The 26703-nt window shown below is 29.4% G+C and overlaps 1 protein-coding gene across 1 annotated transcript in view; it reads left to right on the top strand.

Moving 5' to 3' along the window:
• The window catches only part of LOC100211968 (mitochondrial inner membrane protein OXA1L), a 44226-nt gene extending 17761 nt beyond the window's left edge, over nt 1-26465 (top strand). The window contains exons 3-7 of the mRNA XM_065816447.1: nt 7738-8171; nt 8359-8547; nt 11048-11152; nt 21899-22061; nt 26212-26465. Coding sequence (XP_065672519.1) covers nt 7738-8171; nt 8359-8547; nt 11048-11152; nt 21899-22061; nt 26212-26381 — 1061 coding nt within the window. The 3' untranslated portion in view covers nt 26382-26465. The remainder of the gene's footprint in view (nt 1-7737; nt 8172-8358; nt 8548-11047; nt 11153-21898; nt 22062-26211) is intronic.
• The last annotated feature ends 238 nt before the right edge of the window (nt 26466-26703 follow it).

Below are 26703 nucleotides of genomic sequence, written 5' to 3'. Positions count from 1 at the left end.
ATACCACGTTTTTTATTGTTTCTTGATCTAGCTTACTATTAAAAATTTAAGTTTAATCAAGTTTTTTATTCAAATGGTTTTTATATTGATGTTTCCATTTAATTTTTTTATTTAAATTGTTCCCAATAAAAAGCGAAGCAAAAAATATTTAGTTTAATAAATCCAATTATATTTCCTGAAGTTTAAAAATATGCTCAAATTATTTTTTTTGAAAAAATTTCTTTGAACAGAAGTAAAATAATTTATTAATTTTAATTTTTTATAATTTAATTTTTATTTTAACTTTTGCAATCACTAGTTTAATGTTTGCAATAGAATGTTTCTACTTTTAGAACTATATTCAAGAAACAAAATATAACTAACTATTCAAAACATTTTCAAAATTTAAGATTTACGAAAAAAAAACTTTCTTCCTCATTCTCCATTGTTTCTTCAACAAACAAAAAAAATTCATGGACGATAAGTTGGTCTTGGAAATTCTAAAAGATACTTCAACTTGAAAAATGTCATCATTTGTGTCTATGCCTCATATAGAATAAGAATTTGTATTTTTCGTAAAAGCCAGTAACTCCTAAAATTTTCATTACTTGTTATCTTCTCAGCGAATAAATAATTGCTTTTAAATTAACTGTGTAAAAATTATAATATTTATCTATTCAGTAAAAAAATAGAAATTAAAAAACTGTTTCAAAAACAACAAATGTTTTACAATTAAATAGTTTTAAACTTTAGACCCTATTTTTTGCAAATTCTCTCTGACTACAATTCCATTTTTACTATTTGCGACACTCTTGTGTTTTTACTATTTGCTACACTATTCCGATTTTAATATTTGCCACACTATTCTGTTTTTACTATTTGTGACACTATTCCTTTTTAATATTTTCGACACTATTCCGATTTTACTATTTGCAACTATTCCTTTTACTATTTGTGACACTATTCCTTTTTTTTGACAAATAGCCTGACTCGCAACGGAGTACTGCTACATCGACTATCTTATAGCCTGACTCGCAAGGGAGTGCTGCTAGATCGACTGAGGATTTGGTTGGGGCAGGCAGTCTATCAAGTAATAAAAAAAAAATTCCGGTCTTGCATTTTGATTTTTACTTTTTGTCAACAAAATATGGAAAAACTTTTTGACAACCAGTTAGGAATTATATATATATGTGTGTGTGTGTGTGTGTGTGTGTGTGTGTGTGTGTGTGTGTGTGTGTGTGTGTGTGTGTGTGTGTGTGCATATAATAATTAAATAAAAAATAAACTAAATTTTATGCATTACTTAAAATTTTTTTGACATATTGTTTATTTTGACTTTGTTTACAGGCAAATTTGTTTATTCTTAAGATGGAGTTTATAAGCTTTAATTTAACAGCTGAATGTGCTTATGCTTTTATTACCGTAATGTTGCTTTTAGAATAATTTTGTTTTGTGTTCTTCTATTGTTATACTTACAAGTAACCTATTTAAGCATTGTTATCTATCTGTTTAGGTATAGCCTTCTATATTTCTATAGGGGTATCCTACATCAAGTGGAACCACTTTTTGGTCAAATCCGACATCACCGACTCGGATTTTGATGAAAATTGGCTCACATGTTGGGCATATGGACAGAAGAAAAACATGTAAGTTTTTTTGACTTAAATCAATTATTTCCTGAAATATGACCTTTAAAAGTTATAACCTTTTTACTTGACCTTGGTTATTTAAAATGTCATAACTTTTTTTGCTATTATACTTAGGAAATTGATTTTGGTGGCAAACAGTAACTCTTGCACAGACGAACTTCTTTGTGTCTTTACAAAAAAGTGATAAGTTCAGTAGAAAAGAAGTTATTGGTCATTTGACCTTTTACCCTGGTTGATGGCAAAGGTCAAAGGTCATAATTTTTTTTTTTACAGATCGCTTTTTCTATTGTGGATGTCCCAAGAAAAAATCTTTTTGGGATTCCCATAAACAGCTTTGGGATTAATATTAAAGTGTAAGTAGGTTCTAAAAATTTAATATTTAAATACCTTATAATCATGCATTATTTTAAGGTAGTTTATTGAATATATGCCCTAGGTTATATAATAGCTACCTACCAAATATACTATAATTTGGTGATACTTGGCCTATAATATATATATATATATATATATATATATATATATATATATATATATATATATATATATATATATATATATATGTATATATATATATATATATATATATATATATATATATATATATATATATATATATATATATATATATATATATATATATTGTTGAAAAGTAACAAAAATGCCTTATTTAGCAGTTTTAACTACATGGCATTACTGTACTGAATGCAGTGTATAATTTACACCATTACAATTGCAATACATATTTGCTCATAATGAATTAAAAAAGCTATAATAGTTAACGATGATGCAAGTTAAGCGCTTTGGTTATTCCTTCAGACTCCTTAGAAGTAATGAAGTATGACCGACCAGTTGTAGTTTTGGGTTCGAAAAATCTATTCGAACCCAAACTACAACTGGTATCATACTTCATTACTTCAAAGGAAAATCTTTCCTTCAATATTGTGGATTCGATTTGCCAATTATTTGCAGTGAGGTATTCAAAGGAAATTCCATAGATGTTTTCTTTAACAAACGTATATAATTGATAAGTGGTCATTATTTGGTCATGGTATGGACATTGTAAGCTTGCTTTTGCCGCATCACGTTTAACTGTTCCTCCAACTCCCTCACAAGGGCCCTTACCATGACTTGTGGCAAAAAAATGCCATTTGGCTGGAATACCAAAGTCCTCTTTGTGATAGCACAGATTTATTAAATTCTTGCAGTTTTTGTATTGTCCTGCACAGCCATCACTAAAATATGTTTTTTTTTAATACTTCAAATTTCACTTTTAAAAAAATAATTAGTTTATACTGAAAAAGATGAACTGCAATTGTGTCATGAGTATTACATTCCAAAAGCAGCACATAAGTTCCATGACATATATGACATAAGTTCCATTTTCCTTTATATTTATAATAAAAAACAAAAGGATGTAAAGTTGCTTGACTATTTGTCCAGTGATATCCCTGTGCTGCATCTTGTATGATAAATGCATAATTTTCTTAAAAATTACCAATAACCAGAAATTCTCCATCAGATTAATTGTTTTTCTTCCAGTCTAAATATTTTGCCTGCTCTTGAGCAATAAAATCATGTCTAGTAAGTGTTTTCAAGCTCCCTAAAAATCTTTCAAAAAATTCATCAGTGGACTGTATAAAGGTATGAAGCTGAAACCTATCCGTTGTATTCCGCTGTTTATACTCAATTTCTTCAACTTCTTTAATTTCAAAACATTGCAACAGCCATTTCTTTAACATAGCAACTCCAGGGCAATTTTTACACTCGCCTAGAGGACATGCTGGCAAGAAAGGATTGCATCGGATTTTAGCCAAAGCATGTTTGTAGTTCTTAATAGGGGTTTCTAGTTAATCTTCTAGTTGTAAATCATCCATATGTGATCCGACTATCATGAGCTTAACATTTTGATGAATGGTACATATACACAGTGAGTACCACTTGCTCCTGCAAAGACACATTCTTTTGGACGTAACTCTGAAATCTTCGAAAACTCGATTTTGATATTTGGATACTTTTCTGAAAATAATTTCAAATTACTTAAAACTAATCTTTTCTGAATATGTTTTTTTTTTCCATTTTCCATAACAGATAGAAAATCTTTTTTTCCGGCATTACACGGCTAACAGTGTCAGAATAATAAAACTCTTTAGCCATATCTTTCACATGTGCAGTTAGTGATTTCCCTTTTCTTGGGTTAAGGGTTGATAAAACACCTTTGGTTATTAAAACTTCTTTTGCTTGAGATACAAGTCGATGCGAACAATTGAATTCTCAATCTCAACAATTGAATTATCTTTTTGATTACTCCATTGAGCAACAAATATTGTCAAAATCATTATCTTTTCACTCTTACTTTTTGCTTGTTGATTTATACTTTGTTTGTTGGTTTATACTTATCCTGGAGCACTTTAACAATGTCATCAGCACATGTGCCGGAAACTTTTTTTATAGTTGCTTCGTATTCATCATCCTCTGAAGTGCCAATGGCAATAGCATCTAAAATAAGTGATAAAAGGTTCAACTTCCTTTTTTCTTCCGTTTTTTAAGCTTTTTTTTATCCGGAATATAACTTTTAAGAGTTTGTAACTTGTGTTTATCCAAGGGTGACTCACCCAATAATGACAAGGATTTATTAAAAAGTGAAACTACTCACTCACCTAATAATGACTAGGATTTTTTAAAAAGTGAAATATCTTCTTTCTGGCACTGATAATTATTATCTCCCTTGTCACTACAAATATCTTGAGATCTGGAACTGGCTTGAGAATCTGGCTCTATTACAATTTGCAGAATTTTCATCATCACATAATCCTATTTCAGAAGGTAAGCCAGTAATCCTCTTTTGGCAAGTATCACATAATTTTGCTCCAGCCATAAGTTTTGAGGGATACATAGCTACCTGCCGATTAGTAACTACCCTTAAGGTTTTATATTATTTTTTCTCATATTGCTGGATATAGCGATAGTTTTGTCTCTTTTTAAACTCTTTTAATTGCGCTTAAAATACCGTTTTTAATCTAAATTTAGTTTAAAAGTTGGTAAATACTTCTTCCTAAGTTGTGTTTTGACAACTAATTCAATGGAAATGAATTGATTATTTTAATATAAATATATATAGCTTTATGCCTCATATAATTTAATACTGACTTAGTATGTATATATAGTACTAGTAATTAAATTACAACCTAGAAAATAAAAGAAAAAAGTAAATATTTAATAATATATATCTACAATAGGCTGTTTACAGAAAATGACCTCAAAATACCGCATTTGTGAGGTCAGTAAATATTAAATTTTTAGAACCTACTTACACTTTAATATTAATCCCAAAGCTGTTTATGGGAATCCCAAAAAAATTTTTTCATAGGACATCCACAATAGAAAAGCAATGTGTAAAAAAAAACTATGATCTTTGACCTTTGTCATCACCAGGGTCAAAGGTCAAATGACCAATAACTTTTTTTCTATTGAACTTATCACTTTTTTGTAAAGACACAAAGTTGTTTGTCTGCGCAAGAGCTACTGTTTGCCACCAAAATCAATTCCTAAGTGTAATAGCAAAAAAGTTATGACATTTTAAATAACCAAGGTTAAGTGAAAAGGTCATAACTTTGAAAGGTCATATCTCAGGAAATAATTGACCTAAGTCAAAAAAATTTACATGTTTTTCTTCTGTTCATATGCCCAACATGTGAGCCAATTTTTATCAAAATCTGAGTCAGTGATGTCGGATGGGTGGTTTCACTTGATGTGGAATGCCCCTATATGATTGTTGTTTAGATATATAAATTAATAATAAATTAATAACTAAGTAAGCTGCTTATCTTAGCACCTTTTTTTTTTTTTAATTGAAATAAAAATTGTTCCTCTAAACTTGTAATTTTTTTTTGAAAGTTTTCTTTTCATAGTAAAAAATACTAAAAATATATATTTTTTTTAACTGAGTTTTTTTAATATATTTTAAAATAATGGCTTAGCTCTGATTTGGATTCAAGTATTTGTAAAGTTGTATAGTTTTATATTTTCTAATTTTTAATAATTACTTAATTCATTGCATCTGTATTGGTCTTTTCCCATCCATTGGCATCAGTATCAGCATCGGCCACAAATGTGCTATCAGTGCATCACTAATTTATATATCAGGGGTGTACATTCTAACTTTTGGTTGGTCTCCAGAAGGGCAAATAAAAGTAACTAGTTAATTAATGTTGGTTGCCCGCTGACATTTTGAGTCTCCCATCTCTATTTTTTTTTCTTGCATATTCTAATCATTTTTCCTTATCTAAGTGTCGAATATAAATAATCAGATAAAATAAATAATTAAAAATAATGAAGGGTTAAGTGTAGACTAAAAATAATTTGCGTAAATAAAAATAATATTGTAAACTATTAATAACATTCCCTTTCAACTTTCAGATAAAGTACGTGCCGATATATACGCCGATAGTTTTTTCACTTTAATTGAGAACTTATTTTATATTTAAAAATAGGCGTTCTTTTTAACAGCAACAAAGTATTGACAAATATAAAAAAACAATTTACAAATACTTTAAAACCCTTTGCTTTTAAAGTGCTGTAATTTTAAAGATCTTATTTGTTACAGGAGCCTGAAAACTCTTGATTTTTTAAAGTATTTCAAAGTACTGCATTGTAATTGAATTTAATTTTAAACTGTGTTAAAAATCATATTTAAACTAATATAACAAAAGTTATTGTATCTGAAAAAGTTATTGAATCTAAATTCCTTAATTTCTTTTTTAATTTTATTTTTATATAGTATTAAAAAAAATTTATATTTCCTTATAATTTATTTCTTAAGATAATCTTATACTAAACATAATCTTTTATTTTTTTATAATATTTTATTTACTTTAATTTTTTCGTATTTTTAATGTATTTTTAATATAGATTATAAAAATCTATATATTGATTTTATCAGTTACCAATAAGATATTTCTAAACCTAATTGAAGTTCATAATTGCATTACATCAATAGAACTTTAAATGACAATGAATTAAATTAAGAAGCAAAAAATTTTAAATATATTTGTGAAAAGAATTCTCTTAAACAAAAAAACTTCTTTTTTTTTATTTTATTTGTAATAATAATAATCTATTTAATTTATGATGGAGAGACTTGTGTCTTATGTAATGAATTAGTTAGCAATTTGAATAAAAATTGCAAAACTATTTTACATTCCTTTAAAATTAAACTTTACTTTCAACATTTTATTATATTACATTCCTTCAAAACTAAATTTAAATTTTTTAGATAAAAATATTTTTATAAAATAATTTGTTTCTTTAAAATATTTACAGTTGTTTTTGAATGTTTTTTTTTATAACCTAATATTTTCTGAATAAACAATATTAAAAGATGATTTAAGTATTCTAAAATAAAAATATTTTGACTTGACGTATAACTTCTGAATGTGTACGTAAAATGCAAGCTGTTAAACTTCTTAACAAGGCATGTCAAAGTTTTTTTTTTTTTTTCGACCAATTTGTTCTATTACTTTATCTCTAAATCCTTAAATAAAATTTGTAAAAAAATAAAAATAAAATATATTTTTGTCTAAACAATAAAATTTCCTAGTTTTTAATCAGGAGGTATTTATTTTAATGTTTTCTTACAATTTTCTTATGTTCTAATTAATAATAGAAAATGTGGAAAACAAACTTTGGCACTGTGACTTTCAAAATATAGTTTTAATGTTATTTTAGATAGTTACTTTTCTTTTTAAAGAATTCTTGAATTAAAAAAAAAATACTAGAACTGCATATAAAAATTAATAGTCAACATTTTGGATGAATCGCTTTTTTGCTGCCTTTTTTTTTACTGTTTAGATTAAAAAGCTGATAGAAAATATAATGATTATGAAAATTGATTGTTTAAGTGAAGATTGTTTAAGTGTTAGTAACAATGTAATGATTTGTATCATATCACAAATACATCAGAGAAACAATTGTCAGCAACGATTGTTTTTCAGATATTTGTCCAAGGATCATAACGTTTTAAATATATTTGCTCGCTATAGTCCTATTGATTATAGTTAAGAAATTTTATGTTTAATTTTTATTTACAATTAAAAATTTTTATCTTTAGGAATAGCAGATGCAGAACCTGGGAACAGTGAAAGTTCAATAGAACCACAAACAGTAAATGAGATTCTTAATGATGTGGCAAGCACAAACACATTTGTTACTGGAGTTGATGTTCCTATAACAACACTTGAAGGGTTAGGAGGTTACACACCAGTAGGTTTCGTTCATAATATTTTTGATTTTATTCATCTGTCAGTGGGTTTGCCTTGGTGGGGAACAATAATAGCCACAACAGTTGCCTTCAGAGCTTTGGTGTTTCCTTTAATGATCAAAGGACAAGCTAACACAGCAAGATTAGCAGCTGTTAAACCAGAATTAGAAAAACTACAGGAAAAACTTAGAGAAGCTGCAAATTATCATAATCCTAATATTAGAGCACAGGCCTCAATAGAACTGCAAGACTTTTTCAAAAAACATAATTGTAATCCATTAAAAGTAAGTAAATGTTTTAACTCTTCTAAATGTTTTGTTAAATCTTTTCTTTCTTTTTTTTTTTATTTTTCTATAACTCTTTTCACACTTTGTAAGTAATTTATTAAGAATTGAATTCTAAATATTTTTCTATTTATAAATTTTTATATAAAATAAATGTCAGCCATATGCCTTATATTATTACTTTTAGAGCATCATATCCCCATTGGTTCAACTTCCATTGTTTATATCTTTTTTTATTGCTATTCGAAAAATGTGTAATTTACCTGTAGAATCATTACAAACTGGTGGAATACTATGGTTTTCTGACCTTAGTGCTGCAGATCCATACATGATTTTCCCTATTGCTTGTGCCTTTACCATGCTCCTGACAATTGAGGTAAATTGATAGTAATTTGTCATTTTCATTTAATGTGAAAACTCCATTTGTATAGCCTATGTACAAACATCTGTAATTGTAAGTGTCACTTGTTTAAGTTAAGTTTTTGGTTGTATTTGGAACAATCATTTATAGTTTATGTTTAATATAAGATAACTTAAATTTTTTCTAAAAATAGAAGCCTTTTGCTTAAACTGGTTTGTTTTTTATTTTAAAAGGCGGCAAGATCAAAAAACTGAGAAAATTTTTATGCTTAGCAGCGGATTTAAACCCACAAATTTGTTTGGTACATATTGTCATTTTGAAAAAGAAACCATTTAATAAGCTTTTTATTCTGATTGTAATGATTCAACACTTTTCAAGCGTGTACTCTAAATAAGTCAACTATATTGCATCAACAAGTGCAACTATATTGTGTAGAAACATCAACATGTTTCATAAAAATTTATAAAAGAAATATTTAAAAACCACAATATTTTATCAAAAAGAGGAAAAAAATTACATTACTATTAAATATAGTTTTATTATTATTAGAGATGTAATATGCAAATGTAAAGGATAATGTGAAGATATTCAAATGTAAAAAATTCACTAATATGTTCATCTATAAGCGTAAGCATCAGTATTCTGACAGTAGGTAAGTTAAGATTGCAGATTGTTTATTTAAGGATCTTGTATGTACAATATAAACAAAATTTTACAAGCTTTTTAACAATTAAGTCTTTTTGCTTATACTATTTTGATTTGAGTTTTTGTATTTATGTTATTGTATTAAAATAAAAATTATTAAAATTAAAAACCAAACAAATATTTTACTAAGTGACAGATTTGAACCTTTGGTGAACATTACCTTAGCACTCAGAGAACATAGCATTTAATTACCAAGCTACTAATGGTTTTGCTTAGATATAAAAATAAATTCTTCTATAAAAATTTATCACGATAGTTATTAATTTGCCAAAACTCTCCATCCCTGCCCAACCACCTCCTCTTTCTTTCTCTCTCTCTCTCTCTCTCTCTCTCTCTCTCTCTCTCTCTCTCTCTCTCTCTAGATAGTTCTGCACGCTGAAATTTAAATCATAATCTAATAAAATGCCGAAATTGGTATCAAAACAGCTTTATTAAATATTTTTCTGTAAATAGTTTTTTTTTTCAAAAGTTGCAACAAGAAATGTCTAACAGATAGAGTTATTTTACATACCTAGCTCCCTGTGACCAGTTTTCTTGGTCCTCTTTTGCTTTGTAAATAAATATATTCTATATGTTGAAACTATATAGAAATATATATTATAGGTTGAAACTATATTATAGTTATTAATTTCAAAAAGCACTTGGAGAAGTGTCACAATTGCTATCTATGAGATACTTATCTTAAATGTTTAAGTAATTAAAAACTCACTCAGTTTACATTCAAGTCAATAAAGAAGCAATTTTCTATTTTAAAGTTGGAAGATGTAAAATTTATACTTTTTTTTCAAAATGAATAAATTGGGTGAGAGTTAATATGCTTTAAGTATGCAGAAAAAAGTGCACATAATATTTTTTTTGTTCTGAGAGTATTATTTAAGGGAGTTATTTTTATAGGTTTATACCATAAAAATATTGAATTGAATAAAAAGTATAATAATAGTGGTTGATGATAAATAAATAGAGGAATAAGTATAGAAATAGAAGTCAATAAGCTAAAAATTATTTGATTATAATTATAAAAAGTATTTAATGAGTCGGGACAGCTAGTAACTTCGTATTTATTTTTTTTAACTGGTGAAATTCAATGCTTAAAAAAATCAAGTTTAAGAAGTCAAATTGTATACTTACTTGCTGTCTTTAACACATTCAAATACCCTTATATGCATTCTTACTTTCTTGGTTAACACTTGTACACATTCTTACTTTCTTGGTTAACCATCCCTCCAACCATACCAGTGTACATACTTTATGGAAGACCCTTTATTTTTATTTTTATTTTTTTTTTTGTGATTCCTAAATGGGCACTTAATTATTCATATATAATAAATCAATATTTATATTTATTTATTATATATGAATATATATGAAGTTAAAAAGAAAACAAATGATGGACAAAATAAATTTAAAGTTTGCTAAGGATTTTGTTGCAGAGTTTTTGCTTTACAAAGTTATCTGTTGTGTCTTTATTAGTAGTAAAATACACGCATACTTATATTGGTTTTGGCTAATAAATCTAATTTCTGTTCATTCTGAACTAAACACACTCTAACTTTTTAACACTTAAATGTTTGAATATAATGATAAATTGCATTGCTCTGGTTTTTTTTTTTTTTTTTTTACTATTTTATATTTATTGTTTTTACTTCAAGTCTTGTGGTTTCAGTTATATTCTCTGTATGTTTCATAAAGTGTTTATTAAGTGTCTTGTTTTTTAAATTTATTTTAATCTATGGGAAAATTTTTATTTCTTTTTTTCTCTTTTTTATGCTTTGTTTTTATAAAATGCTTAATAAAAGTTTGTGTTTTACAGTTTGGAGCTGAAGCCAGTGTTAGTAACTCTCAAATGGTTGTTATGAAAAATGTATTTCGAGGAATGTCTGTATTAATGGTACCGCTCACTTATAATTTTCCTGTGGTAATTTTTTTTTTTTTTTTTTTTTAAACATCTTAACTTCCACTAAGGCTGCAAGTAGGGATGGCAAAAATCCCGGAAATTCTCAATCCTGGGATTTTGGGATTACAAATTTGTCCCCGGGAAATCCCGGGATTGAATGAAAAACTTACAATCATAGAATCCCGGGAAATCCCGGGATTGAATGAAAAACTTACAATCATAGAAGATAAAGCCTGCGAAGAACTTTTAATTATCAAACACTATTATATGATTAATTTAACTGATGAAGTAAAGTAATTTAAACTATAAATAACACCTTTAAACGATAACACAAAATAACAATGTTTAAAAATAATATAAGTATACATTAATATATAAGAGTTATAATTCGTTTTGAAAGCTCCACCTTAAAAAACTCAAAGCGTCCATCATTTCATCGTTTAATCGTGTTCGATTTTTAGAGCATAAAAACCCAGCGGCTGAGAATGCTTGTTCAGACTCTACACTTGTTGGTCGTATAGATAGAATATAGTTATACACTTTTTGAAGGTGATCACCTCTTGTGCCACCACTTTCAAATAAAAACATTTCTTTTAGAATCTTAGAAGTTATACTTTCTACCCTTATAGGTGTTGTTCGTATAGCTATCAATCCTTTTTCCATAACTTCGTTTAATTGTTCACTAATTGTTTTGACTTTCTTATCACCTTCGTCGCTTCTTAAAACCTGGTTTAGTTGAACATCACAACTGCTGTCTGCTGCTGATGCTATATCTGCGGGATGAAAATGCTTTATCATGCTTACTATAATCTTTTTATTTTGATTACTTGTATTTGGTACAAAAACATCTGTGATTTTCGTTGATGTAACCTGGCCATTATGAAGATAATAAACTAAGCTACTTAATGGTGTTCTCCTCTCTTTAATTCGGTGACTCAAAGCAGCATACAGTTTATTCCCGATTTCAGATTTTTGTTGTTTTATTTTGGTCAACATAAACTCTAATGCAATGTCAGCTGTAATTAAAGTTGCGTCTCGTCGACAAAGTGCTTCCACAGTGGCTTCAACAGGAGTCAAAAGTGCTACTAAATCAGATACAATTTTATATTCATTTTCGTCCATCTTAATTGAATCGTCAATTTTGGAATCCAATTCTAAATCTAGAAATGCCTTTTTAACACAATTTTTTAATTTGTCAAATCTTTCAAGCATAAGCAATAAGCTGCTCCATCGGGTTTTACAATCCATATTCAAATGGATGATCTTTCCAAACTCAATTTTTACGTACTTTTGTAAATAATTTTCATTTTTGGTTGGGGACCTTTTAAAGATTTTTACAATTTTCCTGACCTTTGTTATAACAGGTCCAAAAACTTGGTGTTTAATAGTAACCTCAGAGGTTTCATTAAACAAAAATGAATTATTTGAATCTTGAATACAATCTTCCTCTTCAGAAGCATAGTCATTAATACAATCATTATCTTTTTCTTCATCACTGTGGTTCTCTAAACTTGCAAAGGTAGTGTGCTCATCAACTAAAATTTCATCGATTTCCAAGTAATTGGGGTCATTTTTATAAAGAACTGATATTACTGCCAGCTGTAGAGCGTGGGCAAAGCATAGTTGTTGATCACTTTCTATAATTTTTCCAAGTTTCTTCTTGCACCATCCGTGGTAATACCAATGATATCATCCTCAAGTTTTATTTTAAAATTGTTGAGTCTTTCGTTTAGAAGTGAAACGCACTTTTCTGCTGGCATAGATCCTAAAATGCGAATCAAACCTAAATTCCAATAACTTTTCAACTCGTGTACGTTCACATTTATGTATCTGCAGTTTCCAAAAGAAGTCCACTCATCAAGCGTTAAGGAAAACTTGAAGCCTCTTGATATTTGATCAATTATTTCCTTTATAACTAGTTTTTTAACCTGTTCATAGTAGTCTAACACCATTTTTCGAATAGTGTTTCGTGATTTTGGGACATTTTTAAAGCCTCGTGCAACTAACCCAGCTCGTATATCAGAAGAGTTGCAAATTGTATTAAATGATATACCATCTTTTGCTGCCATATGGGCAAATACTTCAGGGTAGGCATTCATCTTTTTTCGATGTTGTTGGAAAATAACTTGTGATTTTCGGTTTTTTATTTTTCGGTTCTAATAATTCTTTTGAAGTTGAAGGTGTCGTGGATAAACTTGGTTCCTGCGATGTTAATTTAATTTTATGTATGGAAAGTAAATGGGTATGAAGACCTTTCGTTAAACCACCAGCAATTTTTAATATTTTTTCGCATGTAATTACTTTCCATAAGGCTGTTTCATCTGCTCCTTTTAAAAAATGTTTCCATATGAGATTTGTGCTGTTGAATTCAGCGTAGTTAGTCATGATATTAGGCTAATTTCTATCTTATTGAAAAAAAAAAGTTATATTTTAAGCTATTTATTGACTAATTATCTTTATTCATAATTCAAAATGAACTTATGTGAAAACAATTATACTTCGAATTAATAAATAAAGTTTATTTAATATACCTTCTGTATTTGATAACTTTTAATGTTAAAGAACTTGTGACAATCACGCCAACGTTAAGAATTTAAAAAATAAAAGGAAAACATTGCATTGAGAATAAGCAGCTTCGGGATCCCGGGATTACCATCCCTAGCTGCAAGCAACCACTAATTAAAGTAGGAAGTTACTGGAAGAGAAAAGATAAAGATTATAAAGCAAGATAACGATTGACGGACGACTTAAAGGATTGCAAATTATATGAATCAGGAAAGCAAGATGAAGGAATCGAATTCCAAAGAGCTGATGTTCAAAGAAAAAAACTAGGTGAGTAAGAGTTTTTGGAGCACTTAGGAACAGTCACAGAAAAAGGATGAGACTGAATAAAATGACAAGTAACACAAGAATAAATTTTAGTAGATGGCACAAGAGACACTAGCTCTTTAGAGTAGTACCCATTATAGAATTTGTAGAAAAGAGAAAGAAAAGAAGCATTACTACGATGTGATAATGGTTAGAGGTTGGCTGCAAGAGCAGGTCCAACAATGTTTACAATGCGTTTTTGCACCTTGTCTGAAAGAGAAAGGGTATCATTAGAAGATCTGCCCCAGATATGGTAACATTATTCCATACAAGGCCGGATTTGAGATTTATAGAGATAGAGAACAGAATCTGAAGTAAAAAAGTGTTGAGTTCAATAAAGAGATGCAACCTTAGCAGATGCTAATTTTGCAACTGATTTGATATATGGTTTCCAAGAAAGATTGGAAGTAAGAGTTAATCCTTGAAGATGAAGAGTATATGACTCATCAAGTACATCACCGTTCATAAATATAGCAAGATCTAACTTATTGCAATAAAAATTGGCTGAAAAAAATTGAGTTTTATCTGAATTGAAGTTCACCAGCCACTCTGAGCCCCAAGCTGTAGCAGAAGTGAGATCCTTTTCAAGCTCAAATGCCCCCTCCAAACAATCGGAGAGTGTTGGTTTCTTATTCTTATTCTTTTCTCAACAAGAGTAAATGGTAGTATCATCAGCAAACAATGCCACCTTAGATGTGAGAATATCTGGAAGATTGTTAATGTAAATAAAAAAGAGCATAGGGCCAAGGATAGAACCGTGAGGAACCCCTGAAGTTACAGAAGATGAAGAAGAGTGCTGTCCATCAAGGACAACTCTTATGCTACGTTTGGAAAGGAAGGATTCAATGATATTAAAGATGTTGCCAGATACACCATAAGAAGAAAGCTTATGGAGAAGACCAGCATGCCAAACTTTATCAAAAGCTTTTGAAATGTTAAGAGCGATGGCCTTAACCTCTCCACCTTTATCTAATGCACGATAAAATCCATCAGTTATTACTGTTACCAAATTAGTTGTAGAACGAGAAGATCCATATTGATGGTCAGAAAGTAAGTTATTAGATTCAAGATGAGAAATTAAGTGTTTGTTAATTAAAGATTCAAAAACCTTGTTTATGATAGGAAGAAGACTAATAGGACAGTAGTTAGACGAATCAAATCGCTCTCCTGAATTTTTGAAGATAGGGATAACAGATGCCGCTTTCCAGTAGGCTGGAAAACAAGACTCTGATAAGAACTTTTTGAATAGTTTTAAGAGTATAGGCGACAGCTCTGGTGAACACTTCTGCAAGACTATAACAGGTATGTTGTGCGGGCCACAAGCTGTAGAAGTGTCTTGGTAGGAAATCACTTTAGATACAGAAGCTAGAATGATATGAATGTCAAGCAATGGATCAACCAGTTTGTTGGCAATATCAGGTAGAAAGCAACTAGTGGAATCTAAAGATATTGATGAAAAGTTCTTAGCAAACAATTCAGCTTTGTCTTTAGGTGAGGTGACAAATTCTGAACCATACAAGAGAGGTGAAATTAAAGATTTACCCTTATTATTTATACTATTGAAGAATCTACAGAAGTCACGAGAGTCTAATTTTCGAGATGAGATACAAGATTTCATGACTTGAGAATAGTTAGCTTTGGCGTTAGACAAAACCTTTTTACAATGATTTCTGGCAGTAATAAACAGACATTTGTTTTCTGGAGAATTGTTTTGCTGATAGATATGGAAGTAACGGTTTCGATTAGCAATTGCAGCAGCACAGTGTGAGGAAAATCATGGAGGAGAGTGAGGCTTGACCTGGAATCATCAATTGGGAATAAAAGATTCCATGCCAGCCTGAATCCACGAAGTTATGTAAGATGCACATTTGTCGACAGGAAGACGAAAGATTTTTAACCAAGGGCCATCATGAAGAAAATCACGGAAAGAATCCCAGTCAGCTCATTCAGTTAAGGTAGTTGTAAGAGGTACGATGATAGGGGGATTCAGATGATGCAGAAGAATGAGATAATAGTTTTAGAGAGGTCAAATCATGATTAGAAGCACTTAAGGGTGAATGTGGAGAAACTGAGCACTGACTAGGATCAGAAACAAGACATAAGTCGAGTAGAGAAGGTAAATGATTCGGGTTGTCTGGAAAGTGAGTTGGAAAGTTGACTATTTGAGTTAGGGATTGAGAAAGGCAAAAATTGTGGGCTTTAATGCCTGCAGAGTCACTGACACTAGAGCCAAGCCATTCAGAGTGGTGAGCATTAAAGTCACCGACAACAACTATATTAGGTGATGTATAAAGAGAGAGGGCTTGGTCAATATGATCAGAAATTACATTAAAAACAGTGCAGTCTTGAGATGAAGGAAAGCGATATAGAACAAAGAGAAAGGCAATCAAGTGACGTGGTGCTAAACGAATGTACATAAAAGAATAGTCTGTGGATTCACACTTAGTTTCCGACATATGGGTTAATTCTTACGAATGTAAATGCCCAGGACAAGCATGTGACTATTGGAGTATTTACAAATTAAAGGAAGATAACCATCAACACTAAGATTGCAATATGAGACAGCTGAACTCAAATTAGTCTCACAAAGAGTAAGTAGGTCTGCAAGAGATTAGACTCAAGAGAAGAATAGTTACTTCGAAGACCACGAATATTAGTGAATGATAGGTTTAGAGAACTTGGTGATGATGATGGTTTTTTGTGTTTTATAGTTTTTGGTACTTTATTCATTTTTAAATTGGATTGAAGAACTTGACTCAAAGCATAGATAGTACTCAGAACACCGCTTAATAGCCCAAGCAATTGCCTAATTACTACTAATAAACCCTAAGCCATAACAAAGGGCTCCAAATGTGGCCTCTGCAATGCACACCAAAAGTACAAACAGGGACACCATCTATGCGCAACATGGCACTATTATACTTTGATATTTTTCAGCTGTTGATGGAATCAGCCTCTCTGAGAGCTACCACAGAGTTCGGGAAACCTGACTACCAGCCGGCCTCAGAACCATAAAACTGAGTTTTAGAGCTGTACCCTCATTAGGAGATAATAGAATGAGTTGCCTAGTCATAAAAACAGAGGCACAAGCAAAACCCATGCCTTGAGTCAAGAAGACTCAACATTTAACATCCTAAACTGGAAACAATGTATTAAAAATACATCTGCGCCAGCCTAATAGATGAAGGAGTGCGAGGCTGGTCAACAGATAGAATCAGTTTACCCCTTAAGTCTTTGCCTAGGAGGTGTTGAATGCTGGATGCATTCAACACATGTCCAAGATGAGTTTTTTTATCGAGACACCATCTTTAGCCTTTACTTAACCAAGAACCCCAAGGCAGGGGGTGTTTTAAGTCGGAGTTGGCATCTCCTAGCCCTTGCCTAAAAAGGCGTATCCTAAATGCAGCAGGACATGAAGCAGATTTTACTGGGTTACATGTTACCAGTAGCAGGATAGCCTGACCTGACATATAATTTAATTTTTTAATAAAGCTTTTTCAGTTTTAATTACAGTGCAAGCATTACCATAAAATAAAAAATTATAAAGATGGACACAGCTAAACATTTATGCATCCTAAGTTGTATTTTTTATTGTTCAAAATTTATGATACCATTAGTATATATATATATATATATATATATATATATATATATATATATATATATATATATATATATATATATATATATATATATATGCATGTATAAACATCATTATGATCAACATTTTCATCATAATCATCATCATGATCATAATCATCATCATCTACTTCTTATATGCTTTTTCTCTAATCATGGTCAATGCTCAAACAAGCTATTATCTCGATAACAGTAAACCAAAACTCATTCTTGCTTGGCTTTTTATTCAACAAGTTGCATCTTTTTACTGTTTTTTTTCGTCCCTTCATGCTCATTGTAAATGTAATTAGACCTGCTTTATCAGCCAAGTTTGAGCCACTCTCCCATTGTTGTAAGGTTGCATTTCTTAGTTTTTTCTACAAATACAATCATGGTCAATGCTCAAATGAGCTATTATCTCTATAACAGTAAACCAAAACTCATTCTTGCTTGGCTTTTTATTCAATAAGTTGCATCTTTTTACTGTATTTGTCCCTTCATGCTATAAAAACTTTTATTAATCCATTTTTATAATTTGCGCATAAAAGAAACCTTATAACTCATACTCATTTTCATGTTTTCCTTTTTTATACAACCTGCAACTTGTTATGTCTTCAGTTAACCGTTTTCTAGCTTTTTAACTTATCCTCTCTTTTGAAATGACTCATAACTTAATAGTGGTTGCTTGCAACCTTGTTGGAAGTAATTTAGAGTTTAAAAATATATAAATATATGCCAGTATTTAATAAACAGTAAATGTAAGTAAAAAAATTATAATATAATAAGTATTATAAATTTTTTCTAGCCCTGTCATTCAACCACAGCTAAATCTTACAATTTTGCCATGGCCAGGTTTGCAAAAAGTCTCATTTTTAGCAAAGGCTGGGGCCATCTTTGCTTCCAACAAAGCTGTAAGCAACCACTATTAGAGTTGGAAGTAACTGAAATAGAAAAGATGGTGTTTATAGAGCAAGATAACGATTGGCAGTCAACTTAACAGATTGCAAATAATATAAATCAGAAAAGCAAGATGAAGGAAGCAAATTCCAAAGAACTGATGTTTTAGGAAAAAAACTACATGTATAAGAGTTTTCAGAACAGTCACAATAAAAGTATGAGACTTAAGAACAGTCACAGTAAAAGTATGAGACTTAAGAACAGTCACAGTAAAAGTATGAGAATGAATTTTGCCACCTTAGATGTGAGAACAATGCCACCTTAGATGTGAGAATATCCGAAAGATCGTTAATGTAAATTAAGAAGAGTATAGGGCCAAGGATAGAACCTTGAGGAATTCCTGTTACAGGATATAATGTAGAGTGCTGTCCAGCAAGGACAAGTTTTATACTATGATTAGTAAGGAAGGAGACAATAATCTCAAAGATATTACCTGATACATCGTCAGAAGAAAGCTTATGGAGAAGACAAGCATGCCAAACTTTATCAAAAGCTTTAGAAATGTCAAGAGCGACAGCCTTAACCTCTATCTAATGCTCGATGAAACCTATCGGTTATTACTGTTAGTAAATCAGCTGTAGAACATCTTGTGTTGACATTCTGACGTTTGTTAAAAAACCAAAAGAAATTTTTTAGAATTTATGGAAAAATGAGTATGATTTGGCGGTTGTAGATAAAGCCATATACTTAAAAAATAAAAGTAGAAAACAGTATCCTTTGTTTAAATCTGAAATGTTTTTTGGTAATATCACAATAAATTATTTTATTGGAAAGTTCTCTAAAATAATTTTCTAATGCTTATTTTTGAAAAAGATTGTCTCGCTACTTTAAGAACTCTTATTTTAGCAATTACCCTGTTTTCTACTATTTTCGATATTGTTAAAGAATTTTACTAAATCTATTTATTAACATGTTTAGAAAAGGTAATTTTTTTTTGTATTGTCCTTACTCTTCCTTTTATCAATATGTTATCTTCAGCTTGATGTTTAGGCAGAGCCGGGAAGCTGAAACTAAAATACTAAAATGTAGAAGATGTTTTATTTGCTAGTTAGATAAGAAGAAACCATATCCATACCATATCTAAGATATCCATACCATATCCAGAGGTCATCTTATATGAAATACCGTTAAGACATCTTATATAAATGATTTTATGGAGGACATCTTATATGAAACCATACCATAGGCAACATACTGATATTTAATTATATTTATTTTTGCAACTGAAAATAAATTAATTAAAGTGTGTACACGAAATAAATGTAAAAGAATAAGCACTACATTTTTTTTCAGTGGTTGTATTAAAATGTTTTTAATTGTTTTGTATTTTGTTTACAACATGTTGTGGTTTCAAAAAAATATGTTGGTTTTTGGATTTAACTTGAAATTAGTTTTATAAATGACAAAACAAGACATAAGAGAAAAAATTATGCACAAATACTTACAAAATCCTAATAGTAGCTACAATTTGATAGCAAAATTGTTGCAAATACATCCATACACCGTTAGTCGTGTTATTCAATGTTTTTCTCAAACAAAATCGATCAAACGCAAATCTGGTGGTGGAAGAAAGGAAGGTTTTAAAGATATAAAACTAGTTAGAAAACTGGTTAACAGTTTTAAGAATAACCCAAGTCTTTCACTAAGGGAATGTGCAAAAATATATGGATTTTCTCATAGTTTTGTTGCAAAAGTTAGAATCAAACATGGCTTTCAATCAAAGCACAAAAAGTCCCCAACCGTTCTGAAACTCAACAAAAAGTGCAAGAACCCGCGGCAGAAAGTTGTATGACAATTTTATTTCTAAAAATTTCTGTATTATTGAAGACGATGAAACTTATATCAAGTACGATCATCAGCAAATTCCTGGTGCTGTTTATTATATTGCCAAATATAGAGGAAAAGCAGATAAGAAATTTAAATACACAGAACATGACAAGTTCGCTAAAAAAGCTTGGATTTGGTAAGCTATTTGCAGTTGTGGCAAAAAAATCAGTACCTTGTATTTCTCAGTCCACACTTTCTGGTCAAATATATGTTAAAGAATGTTTACAAAAACACCTTTTACTTCTCATTAAATCACACAATAACAGGCCTGTGTTCTCTCCTGATTTAGCTTCAATTCATTATTGTAAACTAGCTATGGAATGGTATAGAAAGAATAATGTGAAACTTGTGCCTAAAACAGAAAATCCTCCAAACTGCCCAGAATTATTGAAAAGTACTGGGCTATTATTAAAAGAAAAATGAAAAAAAAAAAAAAACCTTTGCAGAAACATTAAAGATATTAAAATATCATTTAAAAAAGCATTAAATAGTTTTGATTCATATTCTGTGTGCAAGCTTATGGGTACCACTAAAGAAATTTACCACTAAAGAAAATTAATTTTTCCTGTCGGAATCTAATAAAATCGAAATTTTATTAAATTCCCACTGGAATAATTAATTTTTTTTTTAATGTTTGATCTTCTTATATTATTGTATTAAAATTATTACTTGGTTCGAAATAAAAATTGAGGAGTACTCTTTTTTAGTTGTTTTTCTACTTTCACATTTATTTCGTGTACACACTTTAGATTAAACACATAAGTAAATACTGATAATGATTTAAAATAATCTTAAATCATTATCAGTATTTATTAGTAAATAATATGTTAAAATAGTAAATTTAATGTTATTTTTATAAAATGATTTTCCTAATTTATGTAGACATTTAATGGAAAAAGAGTTGAAGAGACCATTTAAACAATTGTATCAGTTGTAGGATGGTCTCTAACCGTGTCAATAGTAAAGATTCCATTTTTCAAAATCTTGAAAATATCTTTACTATTACTATGATTTAAAAATTTTCTATTCAGTTCATTGTACAAAGCAGAAATTTTTAATCTGAATGAATGATGCATGATATTAAAGTGAATGATGAAAGTTTATATTTTTAACCATATTTTTTATTAATATAGTGCATTAATGTATTGAATTTTTAACAATATGCAAACTTTACGTGTTAATTAGGCAAGTTGAAGTATTTTTTAAAAAAAATTTATTAAAAATATTTTTTTTTAAATTAACTAAACTGATCATTTTTAATCTCCCGGAAATTCTTGAGACCCTGCATAATTTTATAGTATCATTTTGCGTTCTCGTTATATACTAATAAGCATTTTTTAAGTTATTCACAAAGTCTTAGAGATTTCATTTGTGTGTGTTCTGCACTTGCTTTGAGCGATCGCTTTTGTTTTATCTTAAGTCTTGTACGTGATTGTTTTAGTAAATTACAAAAACAAAATTTGATTTAAGCTTTAAATTTTGCCCTCTCTTTTTCAGGCAATTTTTCTTTATTGGATGACGTCAAATGTTTTATCTTTGGTACAAGTTATGGTTTTAAAAGTGCCAGGTGTTATGACATTTTTCAATATTCCTAAAGTAGTACCTGTAAAGATGGACCCTAACATAAAAACCGGAACTTTTATGGAAAATTTAAAAGCAGGTAAAATATTTTTCATAAATTGGGTAACTAAATATTTCCATCATTTTAAGAATTGATAATTTCAATTCAAATTTTTCTAAAATTTAATAACGAAGAATATTGAGATATAATAGTTCATAGATGGCTGTCAAGGTTATTATTACTTCAGGAATTGCAATTTCCTAAATGATTAAATGGGCTAAAGGCTTATTTTTTAAAATCTGAAAATCATTTCTGACATTAAATTTATGTAAAATTTATCTAAGTTTTAGTAAAATTTTTCACTAAATTGTTTTTTACCACTGGAATGTGTAAAAAAAAATTCGATCAATCTGCAAGCAGAGATGAATGTTTACAATAAGTAAACAAAAATGTTCAAAATAATAAAATAAACGAGTATTTTTTTGTATATTTTTTAAATTTTTATTTCCAATCAGAAATGATTTTAAATATGCAGCATTGGTACACAGTCTTTTAATTTGACCCTTTTCAAGATCTGAATAAGATAAAAAATTTGTTTTATTTGAAGTGTTTTTTGGCCTAATCTTAAATGATTTAAAAAAACATGTAATGAGAACTGCTGCTGTATGAAAACTGTTTTTGTCATGAAAATGTTTTTTTTTATTTTAGGTTTTAATTGATTTTTAATTTTTTGAAAAATTTTGTCTATTATATAGAACAAATCTAGTGGTGTAACAGAAGATATTTTCAAAAAATATAGTTTTCGCTCCACCCCACAGTGGGCCAGAATGCACTTTTACTGGACAAAATTCATAACTAATTTAATATTAGAGCTATATTCACTAAAATTAGTATGAGTACTAATATGATGTCTGCGCTTTTTATGAAGGTAATATTTTTTTATTTCGTGGCTATGGATACCTTTATTTTGCTTAGCAACAACCTACTTTTGTTATCTGCAGATATTTTATAAGTTCTATATTCACTAAATTTGGCATAAGTACCAATATGAGATCACACTTCTTACAAAAGTGATAATTTTTTAAATTTAGTTGTTATGGATACTTATATTGCTTAGTTACCGGATACTTTCCTTAGTTACAAAGTGGTAAATTGATATTTGAATATCTTATCGGATTTTTGACCCACCTATATTGAATAAAAATTGAGTATTTAGGTAAATAATGTTTTAGGAATAATAAAAGCAAAAAATAGTGCAAGAAAACGTTATTAATTTTAAATTACATCAAAAAATTATAAAACAATAATATCGTTTGAAGATTGTTTAAGTAATTGTAAAACATCTGAAGGAAATGCTTTATGATTTGTTTGGTGTGATGTTGATTTACGCAATGATGAAATAACAGGATCACTGGAAACTAGGAGTCTATTGATAAGATCAGTATTTGTTGCTTTTCTGGATGTTTTTCGGCTGAAATTTTTGCGATAAGATTCAAAGTCTTTATTTCTAGCCTCTTGAGCTTCCTCTGACATAAGTCCGATGGGTAATGTAAGGCTTTTAATTATGTCATGTCCATGTATCAATACTTTGTGAACTGATTGAGCCATGTAATACCATGGATAAAGGGACACATATAGTCTAAAAGTGTCAAAACAATAATCCTTGAACTTTAAGCAGTCTATTTCATATCCTGAAGAGAGCGTTACCAAGATAATGTAAAATCTGAATATAAGGTTTTGGTCAATACCCAGAATTTCAGCTGTTTGTTCATATGCTGCAAAAGCACGCCTTGAGGTATTGCCATCATTACTTGTTCCAGAACCACCACTTTTAGGGAAATCAAAAACAAGTCCCATTTTGTTCATAAAATCAGTCTGAATCTTTTGTTTAGCTACAGATGCCTTTTCTTTGTGTTCTTTAGATCTTGCTTGCCACTTTCTTGTTTCTTTTTTATATGCAATGTGCAATAACATCTCAAAAAATCGAATCCATGCATGAAGACTGGAAAGACCATATTTGAACTCTCTGTTAGTATAATCTATATTAAGGATATCAAGACTATTCATATTTTTTTGGAGAGACACCACACACTGAACAGCATTGGTATGAGTTATTTTTTTCAGATAATATTGTTTGAACCTTCCCATCAATCATTGTAAGTTCAATAATACAATTCACTTCAATAGAAGATCCGCAAACCTCTAATAAAATCATACCCAAGCTTTCTATTTCACTTTTAATGTACTGATCTTCTTCAATCACAGATTCCTTGGATTCCATTTTGTATGCAAATCTTATGGGTCTACAATAGGCTGTGGAGGACGACTTTTGATTTCTCCAAATAGGCACCTTTTCGTTGCTGTTGTTAAATCCAGTCAAATCCAATGGGACAAGACAAGTAATAAATAATGATTCTTCACGCTTTAAATCTCTGTTAATGTCGGGTTCTGATAAAACTTGTTTATAAATGCTTTGGCCAGTAGCACCATCAAAACCAGCCTTACACGTTAGTGTCATTGTTTTTATTGCTTTGTCGTTCAATATCAAGTGCCTTATCACAGGTTCCTGAACTGCACAGATTCTTTGCAAAGTATGAGTCATTAAATCTTTTAAAGGAACTGAAGCTGAATAGTCCTCCACTGTTTTGTTTGCAGGATAACATTTCAATTTTGCATCTCTGACATCATTGTAAGCGGGGTAGATGTTATATTCTTTCTCCAAGGCTCCGCTTCTAATCAATTGATAGGAAGCTTTTGTCAGACTTGCATCAATTATTAAAGCCAGTGCTTCGTCTGCTGAATATTTAGTTGCTTTATCTGTATTTGATATATTTAAAACATTCTTGGCAGCAATAACAACAGATTCATCTCTAAATTTTTTATTAGCAGCAAAAAATAATTCATTAGATGAATGAGATTCAATTAAACAAGATACACGCTGTTTTTTAGTTTTATTAGAACTATTATCAAATGCAACTGGTTTTCGACCACGTCTACTTGCAGTTGGTTCATTGTCTTTTTTTCTGACAATTAAATATTCATTAAGCCAGTTCACAAACTTCTTTTCAAAATTTTTCACAGTATAGTTTGCAGATTTCCACTTTTTTTTATACAAGTAAACAAATCGTTGAACAGCATGTCTAAAATCAACGTCTTTAAAATCAGCAAATTTTGGCTGAATAAATTTTAATATATCTTCAGTAATATTTTGTTTTGAAATACTAAGATTGTTTTTTTTGGAGAAAATTATGAATGTCTAAGTTTAACAAAACCATATCTAAATAATTATTGTAACAAGTATTTTGTATTTAAAAGTAAAATGTTATAATATATATGCCGCCTGGACTACTAATACTTGTTAGTAATTAAGTTACTACAAGTGTTAGTAATTAAAATTAAAAGTAATTAAATTACTGTCAGTGTTAGTAATTAAATTACTAACAACTACCGAAAATATGTTGTTGCTATGTTATGCAAAGTAAGGTATCCATAGTAACCAAAAAAAGTTAACCTCATAAGAATTCTGAATCTCATTTTAATACATACCCCCAATATTGTGTATTTAGCGCAAGTAAAATACTGTTAAAACAACGTTAATGTAAAAATGAGTTGTTGCTATGCAAAATTTAGTACCATAGCAACCAAGTTAAAACATACATAAAATCTGAACGGGGATTTAAGGGGACGAGCAATCAATTAAAACTCGATTGAAGCATCATATAGCTCAAATAAATATAAGACAACACATGGCAAATTGTGGTAATTATTAGTTATTGTGCGGCAAAAAATAAGTTTCTTAAGAAATTTTTTTTTTTAATCTGTGATTTTCAAAGTATAACTGAGATAACATGCTATGACAAATTTATTTCACACATTGGTTTTTCTTATCTCTAAATACTCTAGAATAACATGTACTAATTTTTTGTTTCAAAAACGTAGATGTAATTGAAATATAACACAACGTTGATGTCACCGTTAATTACTTATTTATAATTTTTTTATTTTTTTATTTTATCTCAATATTCAAATGCTTAGAGTCCTGGTAACTAAGGGATTTAATATAAATAAATTATCAATAGATTTCTCCTAATATATGTAGATACTAAAATTAAATAGGTTTTCAAGATTAGACAACTAAAATTTTTCCCATTTTGTCCACCTACTGGCCCACTGTGCACCCCGATATATTTATTTATATAGATATGTGTGTGTTTTATTCCGTTCTATTTTATATTTATTGTTCTATAAGGTTTCAAAAATGCTAAAGAAGCTGCTACTATCAAAGAAGCAGAGAAGCGTCGAGCAAGAGAAGCACAAGCGGCTTTGAATAGAACCAGAGAAGTTTACGAATTTAATCCACTGTTAAAAAATAGTTCAAAGTTGTTTGAAGAAGCTAAAAACCATCGTCGTACAAAATAAACTGTGAAATATTGTATTATATAAATATGTGAAATACTCTTTATGCTGTACCAAATTTCATTGCTGAAAACACTTTTAATAATATTGCATCGTGTTTTTATTAACTGTTCAATCTTTTATTTTATTTCTAATCTTCTGTTTAAAATAATAAAATTTTCTAATTTTTATTTATTTGCGTCATTCTAATAAAAATCTTTTGCATTAACGAAAAGATATTAAAAATTATATCACGACTATACTACATTAGATAAATGCCTTTGTTAAAATTTCCTAAAAATAGATAAGATTTTAGTGTTAAGAATCTTTTATTCCTTGTTTTTTA

This window comes from Hydra vulgaris, chromosome 13 (assembly GCF_038396675.1).
Source record: "Hydra vulgaris chromosome 13, alternate assembly HydraT2T_AEP".
Taxonomy (NCBI): domain Eukaryota; kingdom Metazoa; phylum Cnidaria; class Hydrozoa; order Anthoathecata; family Hydridae; genus Hydra; species Hydra vulgaris.
This window is presented reverse-complemented; position numbering and strand designations above follow the sequence as displayed.